The following is a 19,630-nucleotide window of genomic DNA, read 5'->3' as shown; positions in this document are numbered from 1 at the left end:
TTTTGAGTCTTGGTCAAGTATGTCACAGACTGGCCCTCAGTTTGGGGTTGCCTGTTTTCTCATGATTCGACTGGATTATGGGCATTTGGAAGGAACACCACAGAGGTGAAGTGTACCTTGATTACATCTTAGGAGGCACGTGCATCCACATGGCAGCGCTGATGATGTTAACCTTGGGTAAGCTGGTGTTTGCCATTTCTCCACTGGAAGGCAGCCTTTTCCCTTTCCATACCGTATTCACTCGAGTTGAGTCACCTAGTCCACACTCAAATAGGAGGGGTATGCTCCACCTCCTGGAGTCAGGAGTATCTACGTGTATTGTTTGGAATTCTTCAGTAAGGAATATGTGTCTTTTTTCCTTTCCCTTAACTGTTTCAGAAATTTTTTTTTTTTAGATGGAGTTTCGCTCTTGTCGCCCAGGCTGGAGTGCAGTGGTGAGCTGCGACCTCTGCCTCCCCAGTTCAAGCAATTCTCCTGTCTCAGACTCCTGAGTAGTTGGGACTACAGGGGCGTGCCATCATGCCCAGCTAATTTTTGTATTTTTAGTAGAGATGGAGTTTCACCATATTGGCCAGGCTGGTCTCGAACTCCTGACCTTGTCATCCAAACCCTTGGCCTCCCAACATGCTGGGAGCATGAGCCACTGTGCCAGGCCATCCTGGATCCTTTTACAGCTGTATCTACTGTAAATATATGCTCCACTTTTAGCTTGTTTCTCCACCACTCTGTAACATCACATGAACAAAACTTGTTATCTCAACACCGGCAAATTTATACATCTTTCATGTTAGTACTTTTGATGTCTTCTTCAAGAAATCTCTCTCCCTTCAACCTAAGGTCACAGGGGTATTTTATTTTTCTATATTTAACTTAGCTATACCTGATTTTTGTGATATATATGTAAATATAATGCTTTTCGGTATTAAAAACTCACATTATAATTACCAAGGAAACCCTGGGGAAATTATGCTGGGACTCTCAAATATCCTTTTAAGAGGTTAGCAGTGGGTCTCTGGCCCAAACTACAGAGTGATTTTTGATTCCCAGTAACTTTCATAGACCTAAGCAATAGTCACATAAATGTTCACAAAAAGAAGATAGTGTTTGCTTCCTTAAACACTAGCATCCATGTTATTTGGTACAGGGTAGTTGTCAAAAATCTGAGAGGATTTAGAGTAGTTAATTAAAATAAAAAACTTCTTTAAACTTTATTTAAATCCTGGCTAACAGAAGCATCTCCAAAGAGTGATATAAAGGTACTGCAGTTCAGTTGTGGGGAAAACAAAAGGTGTTATTCTAAAACAGGATGTCAGGCCAGGCACAGTGGCTCACACCTGTAATGGAGCCCAAGCAGGTGGGTCACCTGAAGTCAGGAGTTCAAGACCAGCCTGGCCAACATGGCAAAACACCATTTCTACTAAAAATACAAAAATTAGCCAGGTGTGGTGGCGGGCACCAGGAGAATCGCTTGAACCTGGGAGGCAGAGGTTGCAGTGAGCCGAGATTGCGCCACTGCACTCCATCCAGCCTGGGTGACAGAGTGAGACTCGGCCTCAATAAATACATACATACATACATACAGGACTGTCTTTATGTTCCCAGCAGTCTTGCCAGTAACCAAAATAGAGCCAAGATTGCACAAATGCATTCCAGCCCAGGCGAGAGCAAGACTCTATCTCAATCTATTAATCGATAAAAACAGGACTATCTTTATGTTCCCAGCGGCCTAGCCACTGACCAAAATAGAATAAATGAGTAATTCAAGGGAAAATCTGGTCCTAAGCCAAGAGCACCTCCCTCCCCTGACCAATAAAAAATGAGGCAGAGTTCTCCAATATTTCTCCACTTTATTAAGGTTGACCACCATGATGTTTATGTATCTAAACATTTTTTTGTAAGTTTTCAGTGATGTTTAGATTCTGAATTATTTTTCTACAGTTAAGTTAATTTAGGCACATTGGTTTGTATTTTATAGAGAACACTTATCTTCAGTACACAGATAGGAACAAGTATAATTTGCAAATATTACAAAGACAATTTCCAAATCTCGGCTGACCTCTTTCCCAATTGCAAACCCTCATTTAGTCTTTACTGACAACAGAGACCACAACCACCCACACATCTCTGTGTGAGCTTCTGGCGGCTCAGAAATCCCTGAAAGAGCAGTAAAGTGATTACTGAAAAGCTCAGAACACTGGCAAGGCTTAAGTCCAAAGTATTTAACAGAAGGCCACAAGAATTGTTTTCCTAAGGGCGCTAGGAACTATACATGTCACTTAGTAATGCATTGAAATGGCACTGCCTAGTGTGAGTGCTGCACAGAACTTCAGGTTACGTCTGGATCTATTATTTTGGGTAAGCCTCCACTATCATAGCATGGCCCTGTAAAGAAAACAAGTCCAATTAGAGCAACGAATGGTGATGAATCCAGCTAGTACAGAGACAGCAGAGAACAGTGAGAAGTTTGATCCTGGCTGCCATTCAACCACTGTGTGATCTTGGGAAGGCTGGTAGTCAGTCTGAACCTGAATTTCCTCTATAAATGGGGCTCACAGTGTCTACTTCATAGAGCTTTTGTGGACATTAAATAACATACAGTATTATATTTGTGTGTATATATATACACATACATATATACATATACATATATATGCCTCAGGCTGTCTAGTACAGAATCTAATTCCTAGCGATGGTCTATAAATGGATGCTGTTAAAATAAGAAATCCAGGGGCTTTTTTAGCTGTACAAAAATAAACATGATACAGCAAATACCAATAGAAGTAGGTTTCTAGAGGGGAAAACTGAGGCTCTGAAAGGTTAAGTGACTCACCCAAATCACAAAGCTATCAAGGTAACGGGGCCAGGATTTGAAACCAGGTCTAGGTGATTCCAAAGCCTGGGCTTGTCCCTTGTTCACTATTCTACGTAGGTTAAGGAGATGATCTGAGGGACCACAAAGGGAAGAAGCAGAGTATCTTTTCTCCAGCAGTATGCACAATGCTGTGTACTAGTTATGTCCTTAGTTTAGATGAGTCTAAATCCTAACATAGGATTTTTAGACACCCTGTCTCTAAAAAATAAAAAAGTAAAAAAAACTATTAAAGTGCCAAGTTGAACACCGTGTGGGTTTAAAGAGTGGTCTTTGTTCTCAATCACGTATACACTGGAGTTTAAACAACCTGTTAGGTACTTTGGCTTTTTGTTTGTTTGAGACAGGGTCTCCCTCTGTCACCCAGGCTGGAGTGCAGTGGCCTGATCACGGCTCACTGCAGCCTCAACCTCCTGGGCTCAGATGATCCTCCCACCTCAGCCTCCCCAGTAGCTGGGACTACAGGCACACACCACCACATCCAGCTAGTTTTTGTATGTTTAGTACAGATGGGTTTTGCCAGGTTGTCTAGGATGGTCTCGAACTCCTGAGCTCAAGCAATCTGCCCACCTCGGCCTCCCAAAGTGCTGGGATTACAGGTGTGAGCCACTGTGCCCAGCCTGTTAAATACACTGAAAAGGCACAAGCAGAAAAAAAGAGCAGGGATAGGAGGGTTTGACCGGACTTGGGGGTTGTCCTGAAAGAATTCATAATAAGGTAGACTATGCCTCTCTTCCTTATTTTATTTTTAAATTCTAGTTTCTTTATTTGGTTTTGGAGACAAGGTCTCACCCTGTCACCCAGGCTAAAGTACAGTGGTATGAATACAGCTCACTGTAGCCTCAACAGCCCGGGCTCAAGCAATCCTCTCGCCTCAGTCTTTCCAGTAGCTGGGACCACAGGTGCGTGCAATCATATCTGGCTAATTTTGTATTTTTGGTAGAGATAAGGTTTTGCCATGCTGCCCAGGCTGGTCTCGAACTCTTGGGTTCAAGCTACCCATCCGCCTCAGCCTCCCAAAATGCTGGGATTACAGACATAAGCCACCACTCCGGGCCCTCTCTAGCTTTATTTAAAATACACTATTTTCATGCTCCATGTTTTTTCTTGCTCTAGATCAGATTTGGCAACACCTGGAGATACTTCTGGTGGTGCCAACTGTGTGTACACCGGGCAGGGGTGGGGAGGAGTTTGTTGCTACTGCTATCTGGTGGGTAGAGGCCATGCTGAACATCCTATGACACACAGCATAGCCCCCCACAACAACGAATTATTTTGCCCAAAACGTTAGTGCCGAAGTTGAGAAACCTGCTCTAGAATCACCATGATAGATTTCTCCCCTGTCTCCAATCATGTTGGTACCGCTCACATGGCTCTTGAGGAAACAACGTGAAGTTTAACCTAGTTTATCAGACGCATTTTATCTTCTCTCTTCACTATACTACAAACTTCTAGAAGAAAGGTGCTAGGTATCATTCCTTGTTCATCCATAAAAGTTTCCAGTACTGTGTTATTTATACTTTACATGTTAGATAAAGAATTAGGGAACACAGACTCAAATCTGCAGGCTCAAATCCCTATGTGGATTACGCCCTATACTCGTGTGTAATGTGCACAAGTTATCTCCCTGGTAGAAGCCTGGCAAGGAGAGAGAGAGGGATATCACTAGTCTTAATGGACCATGGTTTTCTGTAGATGAAATTACACAGATTAGAAAACATTTCTGATCATAAAGTCCAAAATGTTCCTACTGATAGGTAACTGACCCTTTGATTTCTGCAAAGTCTCTGAGGAAAATCCATTAAAAAGGGCTCTGAAATGTAAGATATGTATGCTTTTATTTTATTTTTGAGACAGAGTCTCTCTCTGTCGCCCAGGCTGGAGTGCAGTGACGTCATCTTAGCTCACTGCAACCTCCTGAGTTCAAGCGATTTTCCTGCCCTCAGCCTCCCAAGTAGCGGGGATTGGTGCGTGCCCATGTGCTAGGCTAATTTTTTAAATAATTTTAGTAGAGACAAGTTTTCACCATATTGGCCAGGCTAGTCTGAAACTCCTGACCTCAAGTGATTCACCTGCCTCAACCTTCTTAAGTGTTGGGATTATAGGCCTGAGCCACTGCGCCGGGACTGTTTATGCTCTTAAATATTTATTCCTTTTGATCAGGAACAAAAAGTTTCTGTAATCTAGAGGAAGAGAAAATTTGTTCACATTGGGATTAAAAAAAACAGGCCAGGCGTGGTGGCTCACGCCTGTAATCCCAGCATTTTGGGAGGTTGAGGCGGGTGGATAACTTGAGGTCAAGAGTTTCAGACCAGCCTAGCCAATATGGTGAAACCCCATCTCTACTTAAAAAACAAAAAAGATTAGCCAGAACTGGTGGCAGGCGCCTGTAGTTCCAGCTACTCAGGAATCGCTTGAGCCCGGGAGGCAGAGGTTGCAGTGAGCTGAGATGGCACCACTGCACTCCAATCTGGGTGACAGAGAGAGACTCTGTCTCAAAACAAAAAACCAAACTACAGTCTTCCTTTAGGATTTTATTCCTAGAGTGAAATGCTACACCATTCAGGAAGTTGGGTCTGCAGTGCAAGTGAGGTAGAAAGGAAAAAAGTCTGTCAACAACATAGTACCCCAGCTGAACAGCAGTAAGTTATCCAGAGGTAAATTAATTCCCCAATTAAGGTATAATTCAGTTCTCTAGAAAGATAGTTTCTCTCTTGGAGAGATCTTATAAAATCTTACGGTGACTAGATAAATAAAAGTTTATTATTAAAGAAGAAAATATATCAAGATGTTAAACATTATATTAGGGAAAAAAAGCTTGGGTTTAAACAGCAGTTTCCTTCCAAAGAATTATCAGAATCATGGCAGGGTATGGTGGCTCATGCCTGTAACCCCACCACTTTGGGAAGCCAAGGCAGGTGGATCACTTGAGGTCAGGAATTCGAGACCAACCTGGCCAACATGGCAAAACCCTGTCTCTACTAAAAATACAAAACTTAACCAGGCGTGGTGGTACATGCCTGTAATCTCAACTATTCAGGAGACTGAGGTACGAGAATCACCTGAATCTGGGAAGTGGATTGCAATGAGCTGAGATTGCACCACTGCATTCTAGCCTGGGTGACAGAGCAAGACTCTGTCTCAAAAAAAAAAATCCCCAAATCAAAAAACAAAGTATTATGATTATTAAAGTTATCTTTCCCCACTCCCCACCCCCAAGATCATCAAAAATATTGATTGCTTTAAAAAGGTTTCACATTAAATCAAACATTCTAGTCATTCCAAGAAAATGACTCTCTGGAGAGTCCTATGACACACTGTAACGTACCTGCCCTCCAGCTGCACAGGCAGCCACTAAGCCATACTGGCCTCCTTCCTTCCGTAATCTGTTGGCAGCTGCCATGACCAACCTGCAGCCAGTGGCTCCAAATGGGTGTCCCAGGGACAGAGATCCACCCCAGTTATTAAACTTCTCCAAAGGAGGCAATCCAACCTGGCTCCCACAAAGACACAAATGTAAAGATAAGTTTTACTTAAGATCAGAATTAAGCCAGACTCTTAGTACTATGAAGTAAGAGAGATAGAGGAAAATACCTAACATCAGACATTACAAATAATTTTACTGCAAAGAAAGTAAGTCTAGGTCAAGATTAAAAGTCAGGAGTTCATTTATTTTTCATCTCATGTCAGAAAGCAAGGAACAAAATACAACACAGAATTTTATTTTGCTAAAGAATTTCTACTTTTGGCCGGGCGTGGTGGCTCATGCCTGTAATCCAAGCACTTTGGAGGCCAAGGCGGGTGGATTACCTGAGATCAGGAGTTCAAGACCAGCCCGACCAACATGGTGAAACCCCATCTTTAAAAAAAAAAAAAAAAAAAAGAATTTCTACTTTTAAACTGAGAAATAAATATATTTAATGAAACACAAAATCCTTCAAAAGAAAGAGCAGCTTTCCCTTCATATTCTTAACAGCAGGTAACTAAGATCCAATTATTAATGTGCTTTGGAAATTCAAGCATTTTTTAAAATTGGAAACTCACCTTGGTTTTTCTACCCATGTAGTTTTGTGCAAACCAATCAGAATCCATGGCTTTAAAATTTGCCAAAATCTGACCCTAGAAGAGAAAATAACTGATTAAGAACCTTGTTATTCATGTTCCTCTGAGCTTTCTTATGGGTATGGTTTGTGAAAATGTAACAATTTGTAGGTATGGTTTAAAGTTGAACAAATCCATGAATCAGTTTTCAGTGGCAATTTCCTAACGAAACAATTTGGTTCTTTGGAAGGACCTCTAAGAGCCTCAGAAGGTATGTTCTCCTATACTGTATGTGTAGTCCTTGCTTCCCTCCCCTTGGGCCCCTCCCAGCAATGTGAGTAAGTACTTAAAACATACAGGTCCATTTCTGCTTTATTCACATTATAAACCATGCCCTGCTCTCTCTCACAAATATGGGTGACATTTTTTATTACAACAGTACTTTCAATGTGCCTTTCAAATGACTTACTGAGAAAGCTTCGTGAAATTCAAAAGCATCAATATCATTCATGGTTAATCCTGCCTTTTCTAGAACTTTTGGAGTAGCATATGTTGGTCTGAAAAGAAAAAATAAATAATATCTTAAAAATTTAATTTTGAAAAAGCTCCATTATGTTCCCCAAACTGAGTTTTACATAGGTACTCTAATGTCTTTTCACTCATTCTTTGATTTTCCTGTACTAATTAAATGTTAAAGATACAATAGTGAACTGGACAGACGTGCCCTCTACCCTTATTATATTGTAGAGTCAGAGAATAAATAAATAAATAATGAGGGGTAAGGACAAGAGAGTTCTTCTAGTTCTTCATGTTATTAATAAATAAACAATGAGGGATAAGGACAAGCTAATACCATGAAGAACTAGAAGAAAAGAGTTCACAGAGTTGCAGCAATGAAAGGGAAAGGGCTTGATTGATGTGAAGGTCACAGTGGAGGCCAGTGAGGCTACAGCCTTGTGAGGGAGTGGGAGAGAGTCTCAACATTGGGAGGCTTTTATAAAATGCTGTTAGGAAGATTGTGTAGCAGGGTGTGTAGCCATATGAAAAAATGTCCATGATATCTTAATGGAAAAGAATACAAGTTGTATATTATATATATATATACGTGCGCGCGTGTGCATGCACACGCGTGCACACACACACACAGACATATATATGTAAAACTTATAGGAAAAAACGGAAAATAATCTGAAACTATAAAATAATGTATCAATGGAAAGGATTATTATTAAAAAAAACAACAAAAAACACCACATAAACCAATTATGAACTCAGGGCTTAATATACTCTCAAACCAGTGTAATAAATAAACAAATAATAGACCAGTGTTAGCCATTTATTAACCAGTATAATAAAATGTGGGCTATCAAATACTTGTAATTATGGTCCAAGGATACAAACTGCTACCTACCCAAGTAATAGTTGATCTTTTGGATCCTGAGACACATATATAAAATCCCTTAAAAAAAAATAGGATAAAAAAATAGACAGGTGAGCTCTGGTAATAAAGAAATCAGAGATGATTCGTTTGAACATTTACTGTACCTCAAATATGCCTTCGGCTTATAACCCATGGCCAGAGCCTTTTCCTCTGCCATAATCAACATTGCAGATGCGCCATCAGTCTGAAATGTGAACCAGCACAATATTAAAATTCTTCAGCCTGTCTGGAGGTCTTTCTCCAGCCATCTTATATATTCTGTAACTGACTCTACTAACTCATTAGACTTATACAGAGATTCTGTAGAACACCACTTAAACTTCACTGTAGCCATGATTAAATCATTTTTCAAACACACACAAACCGACTCATTTTTGGAGGATGAGGGTAGAGGAGGCTGTTCAATAGTATCGTAATTATCAAAATGAATCGATGCAAGAGGTGACTTTAGAAATAAATGCTCATGGCCCAGCATGGTGGCTCACACACTTTGGGAGGCCAAGGCAGGCTGATCAGGAGATCATGAGATCGAGACCATCCTGGCTAAAATGGTGAAACACCATCTCTACTAAAAATACAAAAAATTATCTGGGTGTGGTGCCTGTAGTCCTAGCTACCAGGGAGGCTGAGGCAGGAGACTTGTTTGAATCTGGATGTGGAGGTTGCAGTGAGCTGAGATTGCACCACTGCACTCCAGCCTGGGCGACAGAGCGAGACTCCGTCTCAAAAAAAAAAAAAAGAAAAAAAGAAAAAAAAAAAAAAGAAATGTTCATAATAAACACTTATATAAGCCAAAGTTTTTGGCTTTTGGAACAAAATATGAACCAAAATAAACATATCTCTTATTTATTTTTACATTTTCTGGACTGTTTTTCAGCTGCTTTCTGCCCATGGCTTACAGGTCATTTTATTCTACTTATATACTTTGTAATGACCAAACCAATGAAACCAATGGGAGAGTCAGCTGAGAACATTAAAACCACAATCTTCCCTCTTTGGATACGCCCCATACATTTCTTCCCAAATAACAACTGAGAAGCTGGTGGACAAGGAAGTACTACCGAAAAAAAAGTCCTTTATCATACTTCAAAAAAGAAAAGCTCTCCTCAAAAGTCCAGAATTCCAAAGAAAAGGAAACTATTCTTCATAATTTGTAAAATCAAAATAACTTCTACCACATCCTGTCATATTTTTATAACTCAGCAACCCTGAAGAGACTATGTAGCCACCAACAGGGTGTCCATAAAATCTGGAGACACAGGTGACTGTACGGAATAAACGGTTTACAGACATTACATTTACAACAGGTTCAATGTGCTGTGGAAAACTGCAATGAATGTGGTGCACTAATGCAGTCCCCAAAAGCCGTGTATTGTGACGTGTCACCTCTGATGATTTGTGTTCTGATTCTTGCTGAATAAACCTGGGCCTTTAGCATACCCCAGAAGTAATCAAAAGGATTCAGATCTGGCATGTGTAGTCCACGCCACACAGCCCTATCATCCAATTTGGTTTTGCAAATGACCAATCGAACCAGCCCTTCCCTACCTGGGCTTAACTGGGTGGTGTTCCATCCTGTTGGAACTACTCCAGGTACCACTCCCCTAGCCTATCAAGAGCAGGCATTAATTAGTCACTTACCGTGGGCGAATATGTCACACACCTGCCTATGTTTATGGCCAGGTGGGAGAGTTATATTGTAAAAGAAACTTTGCCAGATGGCCTATATCCAGAAGCCTATAGCCAAGGTGGTAAGAGACGAGAAATCACATCTTATAAGCAGCATGAGAATCAATAATGATGTTTAATTGAGGAGGAGTCAGAAAAGCAAAGAAGAATGTGAAGCCACATATGGATAAGTTTAAAAAAAAATGGAGCCGGGCGCGGTGGCTCAAGCCTGTAATCCCAGCACTTTCAGAGGCCGAGGCGGGTGGATCACGAGGTCAAGAGATCAAGACCATCCTGGTCAACGTGGTGAAACCCCGTCTCTACTAAAAATGCAAAAAATTAGCTGGGCACGGTGGCACGTGCCTGTAATCCCAGCTACTCAGGAGGCTGAGGCAGGAGAATTGCCTGATCCTAGGAGGCAGAGGTTGCGGTGAGCCAAGATGGCGCCATTGCACTCCAGCCTGGGTAACAAGAGCAAAACTCCGTCTCCAAAAAAAAAAAAATGGGTAATTTGTTTCATGATGCTTACAAGAAAATAATGTTGGGGTCAGTGTGAAGCAGTTTTCTAATAATCAGAGCTGGAAGAAGTATCCTGTTACTCTTTCTGCCTACTTTTCCTTGTCTTCTATGACTTCCCAGTTCATACCTTATGCTCCAACCTACATTTTTCCCAAAGAAGCCCTTGCCCTTGTACTTCCTTGATTTTGCATTTGCTGTTGTCTTTGTCCAGAATGCCTGTTAAAAGCCTTCTTAAACTGGCTTTTACTCTTCCTTCAAGATTTGCTGCTCTTCCAACAAGACTCTGACTATCCCGCATCTGGGTCAGGGGTTCCCTATTTTCTCCACTAGCCTATGTTTACAGTCATCACAGCATCTCACTATACTGCAATTGTCTATTCTTTTCATTTCCAGGGCCCACCATAGGCCATAAAAGTTTTTTAAGTGCCCGAAGAGAAGTGCTTTTGTAGCAGAATGGTGGCTGGATTAGGTGACTTCTTAGGCCTTAAAACTTAGTCTTAAAATTAAGACTATTAAATGGAGTCTATTTTTTCTTAATGGCTCTATTTTAACATAACTATGTTTTTAACTGTCTATTCATAATATACACAAAAAAATTTATTTTAGGTTTTTCTATGGAGAGTACAGAAATAGAAGAGTCACCACTAAACACAAATAGCATCAACAGTTACCAAGAAAGAAGAATTTGCGGCTGTCACTGTCCCGTAGGGCCTGATGAATGCAGGTTTTAGTTTGGCCATCTGCTCCAGTGAGGAAGGTCGGATGCCATTATCTTTGGTAACTGTATCTTTTCCTATAGAAAAAAAAGGATTTTTTAAAAACTCTATGGAACTAGACGTCTTCTATATCTAGTTTATATATCTTCTCCAGAGAAATATGCTTTAAAAATTACAAAAACAAATGAAATATAAACCTTACCTATTCACTAGAAGGAAAGTGTTTATAGTTACCATGTATCACCAAATTTTAAACTAAACTCTTAAAAGGCATTTGGGAAATCATCTAAATGCTTTACTAAAAATAGGACATCCTATTTTCTTAAGACATTCATTCACTGTTGGCTATTCTATATAGGGTCAAACGATTCAGGAATTTTAAAAACAGGCATGTATATAAGAACTAAAATATGTCAGCAAGATCTAAAAGGAAATTATTTTTCTTTCTTTCTTTTTTTTTTTTTTTTGAGACGGAGTTTCGTTCTTGTTACCCAGGCTGGAGTGCAATGGCGCAATCTTGGCTCTCCGCAACCTCTGCCTCCTGGGTTCAGGCAATTCTCCTGCCTCAGCCTCCTGAGTAGCTGGGATTACAGGCATGCGCCACCATGCCCAGCTAATTTTTTGTATTTTTAGTAGAGATGGGGTTTCACCATGTTGACCAGGATGGTCTCCATCTGTTGACCTTGTGATCCACCCACCTCGGCCTCCCAAAGTGCTGGGATTACAGGCTTGAGCCACCGTGCCCGGCCCTCTTTCTTTTTTTTAAAATTAAAGATGAAGTCTCATTCTGTTGACCAGGCTGGTCTTAAACTCCTGGCCTCAAGTGATCCTCCTGCCCAGCCTCCCAAAGTGCTGAGATTACAGGCATGAGTCATAGTGCTCAGCCCTTAAAAGGACACTCTTATAGAAATTTTAAAAAAATGTTTACCTATTGTTACAACATAAATCAAAATTTGAGTCCATGTTTAAGAATAAAGACTGAATATTTTAGAAACCAAACATACTTATGAAAAATCCGTTGGGATTTTTTTGAGTTTTAGGAGCAATTCAGGCAACTCAGAACTCCCTAGTAAGTGTCACGAAGCATTTAATTTTACCTGGTACTTTGAAGGGTACAACATCAGAAAGGAGTCCTTCATCCTGTGCCTTCTTGGCCAGACTGTGAGAGCGCAGTGCATATTCATCCTGCTCCAGCCGAGAAACAGCAAAGGCAGCGGCCAGTCGGTCTGCAGAGTGGCCCATGGTCTCACTGGTGGAGAACTCAGCAACTGCAGGGAGCTGGGAAGGGAGATATCCGAGGAGCAGGGACACTGTTAACAGTGTCCTGTTATTCCAACACCTAGGATTGTTCTGTTATTTGGAAAAGTTAAAATCCATTTGTTTACTGTCAATCAATCAAGACCAAGACAAGGGAAGCTCTTTGTGAGCAGAGGATCTCTAAAGAGGGCTCACAAATGAAAGTTTTCTAACCACCATCTTTTTTTCATCTTGACCAAATAACCCCACCCTGTAACTATAGAATCTATACCTATTAGAGCATAGCAGAGTCCACACTGCCATACGTAATTCTAAATCTCTGCAGTGGATGCCCTGCAAATGCAAGCCTTACCTCAGGTGCTAGGAAATTCAATCGGAATTTAGAGATTAAAGACAGTCGCTGGCCCACAGATTTGGCCTTATTGAGATCAAGCATCAGTTTTCTCATTTTCCTTGAGTGACGAATAGGAACGTCGGACATCAACTCGACGCCACCTGCCACGACCACATCACACTGGCCAGAAGCAATCAAGCCAACACCTAGAGGGCACAGGTTATACTTGATGAATATCGTTTATAGTAACATACCATTCCAATGTAAGCTTCTTGATTAAAAAGCTGAGTAACAGTTATCAGCTTTGTACAACATCTGTAATTATTAAAGTTTTCAGCTGTTCAGAAGAATTAAGATAATTTTTTTAAATGACTAAAAACACTTCAGCACATTAGAGGAGAAAAGTTTCATTCCTGACATATGGACATCCACTTCTGGAAATATCCACTGGACCAACTCTCAAATCATATTCCAAGCCAGAACATCTTGCATATTTATATGCTCCAAGCTTTAGTTTTAAAAAGATTTTTATCCTATAAAGAGAATGTTAACTTCTGCTACAAAGCAGAGAGATTCCAGCTGTTGAAATGTAAGGCAGGCCCCCTCTCTCCTTATGGCCACTGGCCAGTATTTGGTTTCTCTAACGGGGAGTTGGTCACATGCTGCCTAGAGTGGCGAATGCCCCCAGTCATGGGCATCACTCCCTGCCACATATGAGGTAGGCTGCCCACCCGGGCCTTGATGTTATTAGATAAGCACATGATTACTAAATCTTTCAGGGCTCCTATCTCTTCACATTAAGGGCTGATGCTACAAAACATCCCACAATTTTGCTAAAGTTTGTTAGGAGAATTTTCAGTGATTTATAAAAATGCCAAGGATGTGGGGGAGAAAGTGACGGAAAGAGCTGTGCCATCTAAAGCAATGATTTACAAGTATGGTAATGGTGAAGGAAGGAAGACCATAACTTTGTGGGAAAATGTATCTGAACCACCCAGGTTGCAAGCCTGGCAGGTTTGTAAACTGTTTATTCATGCCGCAGATTTTGAAGTACTTTCCTAGAGATATACTCCTGCAGATAATAATCCCTGCTACAGCCAGCCACATTCCTCAGGGACGAACCACACCAATGGCAATGTCTCTCAGGTGTGGAGAGCAAAAAAAGAAGTTAACTATGGTCAGAACCCCCAAATTTTAAACCTGATCTTACTTCAAACAAACAAACAAACAAACAACAAAAAAAACAGGCCTGATCTTACTTAGAAAAAAAAAAAAACAGGCGGTGGCTCAAGCCTGTAATCCCAGCACTTTGGGAGGCCGGGGCGGGTGGATCACGAAGTCAAGAGATCGAGACCATCCTGGTCAATATGGTGAAATCCCGTCTCTACTAAAAAAATACAAAAAATTAGCTGGGCATGGTGGCGCGTGCCTGTGATCCCAGCTACTCAGGAGGCTGAGAGGCAGGAGAATTGCCTGAACCCAGGAGGTGGAGGTTGCGGTGAGCCGAGATTGCGCCATTGCACTCCAGCCTGCGTAACAAGAGCAAAACTCCGTCTCGAAAAACAAAACAAAAAAACAACACAAGCATAGAGGCTCATGCCTGTAATCCCAGCACTTTGGAGGTTGAGGTAGAACGATCACTTGAGGCCAGAAGTTTAAGACCAGCCTGGGCAACATGGCAAGATACTGTCTCCACAAAAAGTTTTAAAATTAGCCAGATGTGGTAGAGTGCCTGTAGTCCCAGCTACTTGGGATGCTAAGGCAGGAGAATCCCTTGAGCTCAGGAGTTTGAACTACAATGGTGCTACTGCACTCCAGCCTGAGTGACAGAGTGAGATTGTGTTTAAAAAAAAAAAAAAGGTACATTTTGAAATGTAAAAGACAAAGGAGGAAAATTAACCTATATCATCTGCTTTCATTTAAACATACCTGTGGTCATGGCTTGGTTGGCAGAGATACAAGCCATGGTGACAGTGTGAGCAGGAGTCTTGTCAGAGAAGCCAGCTCCAAGGGCAGCCTTCAGGAAAGACAGTGAATGAAATGATCACTATAAGGTAAGGGCATCATGTAAATGATGCTTTGAACACTAAACATGGTCATCTGGAAAGCGTTTCAGTTTAAAATTCCCCAGAGCAATATTTAAAATAAAATTAAGCCCATCACAGAAATGGTTTACTAATATTTAATCTTGCCATTAATTGACAGGCATCTGCAAAATTCCTGCTGGCTGGTTTCTAGTGCAGACACAAGGCTACAATCCTCCTCTGTCTCACCTAATTTCTTATGATGCTTTGCTCAGGGCCTTCAAGGATATCAATATATAATTTGATTTTAACTTGTTTAATGTTCAAATATACTTAAAGGAACCTATTAAAGAGAGTTGGTGGAATGATGAAATATATTAGGGGGTGGAGTCCTCACAATCTGTGTTACCAGGTCTCATGATCAGTCACAAAGCTTAGCACCAAAGCAAAAGTGATCAAACATAAAAATTATTTCTAAAGAACTGATGATTCATAAACAGAGTTCCCACTTAGGATCCTGTCTTCTTTACACCTATCTTTCTGCTCACTGCTAGCTAGTCTCTCTTACTGACTATCTGATACTTCAGATAGCACACTGCAGACCCAATGCAAAGATGAACTGGAAAACGTGTCAACTATACAGAAGCTCAACTCAATGAAAGAAACTGGAGAACAGCCTGAGTTACAAGTGAGCCTGTGAACAAATAAGGGTCAGACCAGTTAACAACTGGCCAGGATGATGGCATAACAGGTGATACAAAGAGAATAATTTGTCATCTGAAAGGCTTTAAGGAAAATTGATGTTATTTATTTTGTAAAGATGGCCTCTATTATGATAGCACAGTGAAAGTGAAACATGAAATGAGGACATCTATAATTTTATTATACTATTTATTGGGGGAAATTATGCTGCCAAAAACCAATCAGTGTCTGATTCTATTTTTGTTTCTGTAAATAATTAATTCATAGGTGCATTATAAAATACTTATTTTTATAGTATTAAAGTTTTACTTTAGAAATTAAGCTTCCAGATTCTCCCCCACCCACATACACACCCACACATTATTTACTATGAAATACTGGATCCCATTATAAGGAGTTCATTTTTATTGGTCTTTTCCTGAAACTATTTTCCTCAGAATGCAAACTCTCCTATTATTTAGTAAAATAAATGCTTCCAAAGTCTCAATTAGAGATTTAATGTCTCTTAATTGACTTTTACCTTTATACTTCTATTCCTTTTATGATATTTACCATAATCTATAGAAACAGAAATGTGTTACAGTGATGTACCTGCAACATGACCTCATTCTGGTCTTTCCAGGCATTTAGAATTAGGCCTGATTCTAAATGCCCAACGCTGCTTTGTTGAGAACTTCTGCCAGGCACCCACGCATCAGCCTCTTAATGTAAACCAATCCAAAAGGAAGAGAGGCACAAATATCTCAGGGGGCAGGAGAGGAGAGCTCTGCAGTGGGACAAGTGTGAGGGGCATTTAGGTTGCAATGGCTCGATTCTCACAAGAGCCTTTCTAATATGTGTTGCCCTTGGCCCTAGATGACTCTCAGGATTGAGAGAGCTTTAAATAGATGTGGCTATTGGTGACCCTTGTCCACACACTTCTATTGAAAGTTTGAATTGCTCTCAGGGCACTAAGGGAAAAGGAAGAATATGCCTCTAAGTTGGAGAACAGGGAAATATGCTGAACCTTTCAATAAAGTCAGGTTCCTGGGAACACCAGAAGCCTTTAGGACTGCATATTAACATTATTAATACAGGTAACAGGGCCTAAAAAATTATTTGGCCGGAAATGCTTTTAGATTACAATAAGCTTTAAACTGACATTCTCATAATGTATCCTCTCAACCCACTCTTTCCCTGCAGACACTGCAAAAATTACCTGGAACACAACATAACTGGTATTAGTATAGAGCAGGCAGAGGGAATCTACCTCCTGTCAATCAATAGCTGAGTTCTGCATATGGATGTTAAATTTCCAGGAAAAAAAAAATCAGAGAAAAACATTATAGCTTTAGTTTTAGAGACAAAAGGACTGAGTTACAGAGAAAATGGAAACATTTGTTTTTATTTATCTATTATTTTGAGGTGGAGGAGAAGGAAGAAAGGGTGGGATGAAAAGCTGAGCAAGAGAAGAAAACAGCAAAATAATTTACTATTTACATTTTAAGGGCTGTTCCATATTATTTTCAGAATATAAAAAGTTGAAAATGTATTGAACACCTTGATGTACCCATGAAATTGTCATATTTGAAACATTCAGAAATGTCAAGGTTCAGGGAAAACCAAAAAATTTCAGAGGGGAAATAAAATCTCTTCCTGTTGTTAATTTCTTCCTGTCTCTCAGCAGCACCCTGTTGATCTTGGTGGACTTCAGTCATGCCAGGCCTTCAGCAGTGTTAACATTTCTGACAGGTTCAGAGGTGGAGCCAAACAAGCACTTTCAGTCCTGCTCATTTGCCCTTGTCTGTCAGTCGATAGTGATAGAAGTTATTACGCTCACAACTATACTGAACTCAGCAACATAATAAGCAAAGACCAGAACTAGAGAAAATGCTGAGTACACTGAAACGTGCTTTTGGTGCCAACTTCATCCAAACAATCACTTTTAAATTGAAACAAAGCCCAGAAGACATGTTTGGACTCTTTACTGTGAAACGCCTGTAGGACACATCCCAGAAGTTCCAAGGCCTATCGTTATCCTGGTTGCCCAATCACACTACATGGAGCTATGCCAACTAGGGCAAAAGTAAACTCCTGTGAAATAGTTAAAAAAAAACAAACTGCCTTACATGCCATCTAGTCGATGGGAACAAATGAGTAAGCAAGGCTAATTCGAGCTAACAAAAACCAAGTCATGAAATTAGTTCTCTGCAAAACGCTGAAATTTCAAATTAATTGGAAGCCATGATACCTAACATTACTAAAAATACTATCAGCCACACTTTGCTGATCTCTGTTTTCCTAACACAAGAAACAATGTCAAACAATCTGATTTACAGTAAAGTATGAATATAAACTAATATAGTGTATGTCATTTGATTTATATTATAATTCTTTTACATATTAAGTAACATATTACTCAAGCTGTAAAATCACATTTTAGGTTAAATGTAACTGAATAGATTTTAAAGGCTTTTAAAAAGTAACTTCTATTAGTTGAAATTCAGTGTGATTCTCCTATTTCTCTTTAAACAACATAAAGTTTGTTTTACCTACCTCTCTAGCCACATTGCTTGTTTTCACTTCCTGAATAACTGTGCCAAAGATGATATAATCAGTTACTTCCTTGGGGACACTGGTCCGATGCAACAAACCCCTGGAAGTAGAAACCCAAAGCAAAGATACATTTCACACATCAAGGCAGCACCAAAGGTCATCACATAAAACACCGCGCTTCTTGAAAAAGGTTAGCCTTGAATTTAAAAAGAGAGAGACTGTATCTTTAATTTGACAAGCATGTGGCACCTTCTCAAAGAAGAAATGAATGAGTGATTTAAAAGTCAACATTTGATGCTCAACTGGTAATGAGAAGTTAGAGAAGAATAAAAAATAATTTGGAATAGGATAAAATAGATAAGAAACCCATAAATTAATGGGTTTAATTAGTAGGAACCAAAGTTTTCAGTAAAAAAGAAACAAAAAAGAAACAAATATTCAAAGAGATGAAGTAAAGTCTCCCCTCAGACTATTAAAAAAAATTAAAAACAGTAAGTCCCAGCTATATTAAATTTTAGTTTGAAATATCAATATGAACAAATGATTGAAATAATATATATATTCTAGTTGTGCCCATGGATAGAAACTAGACATAATAACACTCCAGTAGGAAGGAGCACTCCTTGAACCCAGACTTGGTTCCTTTTTTTTTGAGATAGAGTCTTGCTCTGTCACCCAGGCTGGAGTGTAGTGGCGCGACATTGGCTCACTGCAACCTCCACCTCCTGGGTTTAAGTGATTCTCCTGCCTCAGCCTCCCAAGTAGTTGGAATTACAAGTGCCCACCAAGACACCTGGCTAATTTTTGTATTTTTAGTCAAGACAGGGTTTCGGGCCAGGCGCGGTGGCTCACTCCTGTAATCCCAGCACTTTGGGAGGCCGAGGCGGGTGGATCACGAGGTCATGAGATCGAGACCATCCTGGTCAACATGGTGAAACCCCGTCTCTACTAAAAATACAAAAAAATTAGCTGGGCATGGTGGCACATGCCTGTAATCCCAGCTACTCGGGAGGCTGAGGCAGGAGAATTGCCTGAACCCAGGAGGCGGAGGTAGCGGTGAGCCGAGATTGCGCCATTGCACTCCAGCCTGGGTAGCAAGAGCGAAACTCCGTCTCAAAAAAAAAAAAAAAAAAAAAAAAAAAAGGGTTTCACCATGTTAGCCAGGCTGGTCTCGAATTCCTGACCACAAGTGATCCACCCGCCTTGGCTTTCCCAAGTGCTGGAAGTACCGGCACGAGCCACCATGCCTGGCCCCAGACTTGGTTTCTAAATGCCATTCTCCATTAAAGAGACAAAAGGTTTTTTAAGAAATGACTGATACCAGGTCCCAAGGAAAGTACAAAGTGAATCTCCACCTTTTTTGTGCCAAAAGTAAGGAAGCACTCAAAGACAAATGGGACCATACAGCTGGGCACAGTGGCTCATGCCTATAATCCCAGTACTTTGGGAGGCCAAGGTGTGGGGGGATCACTTGAGGTCAGGAGTTCGAGACCAGCCTGGCTAACATGGTGAAACTCCATCGCT

At 40.5% G+C, this 19,630-nt stretch overlaps 1 protein-coding gene across 10 annotated transcripts in view; it reads right to left on the bottom strand.

The window, feature by feature from the left end:
• Positions 1-1,830: 1,830 nt before the first annotated feature.
• The window catches only part of HADHB (hydroxyacyl-CoA dehydrogenase trifunctional multienzyme complex subunit beta), a 40,413-nt gene continuing 22,613 nt past the window's right edge, over positions 1,831-19,630 (bottom strand). For 7 of the 10 annotated variants that reach the window (XM_054245122.2, XM_078349721.1, XM_054245121.2 and 4 more), the window contains 11 exons: positions 18,107-18,206; positions 14,775-14,862; positions 12,864-13,051; positions 12,352-12,532; positions 11,210-11,331; positions 8,456-8,535; positions 8,322-8,369; positions 7,380-7,467; positions 6,914-6,988; positions 6,198-6,362; positions 1,831-2,382 (listed from right to left, as the gene is read on the bottom strand). In XM_054245122.2, the coding sequence (XP_054101097.1) occupies positions 2,347-2,382; positions 6,198-6,362; positions 6,914-6,988; positions 7,380-7,467; positions 8,322-8,369; positions 8,456-8,535; positions 11,210-11,331; positions 12,352-12,532; positions 12,864-13,051; positions 14,775-14,862; positions 18,107-18,206 (1,171 nt within the window). In that variant the 3' untranslated portion in view covers positions 1,831-2,346. The remainder of the gene's footprint in view (positions 2,383-6,197; positions 6,363-6,913; positions 6,989-7,379; positions 7,468-8,321; positions 8,370-8,455; positions 8,536-11,209; positions 11,332-12,351; positions 12,533-12,863; positions 13,052-14,774; positions 14,863-18,106; positions 18,207-19,630) is intronic. The other 3 variants (XM_078349718.1, XM_035272965.3, XM_078349723.1) reach the window with 1 other exon arrangement.

Source organism: Callithrix jacchus, chromosome 14 (assembly GCF_049354715.1).
Source record: "Callithrix jacchus isolate 240 chromosome 14, calJac240_pri, whole genome shotgun sequence".
Classification (NCBI taxonomy): Eukaryota; Metazoa; Chordata; class Mammalia; order Primates; family Cebidae; genus Callithrix; species Callithrix jacchus.
The sequence above is the reverse complement of the archived record's forward strand: the minus strand, read 5'-3'. Positions and strand labels throughout refer to the sequence as shown.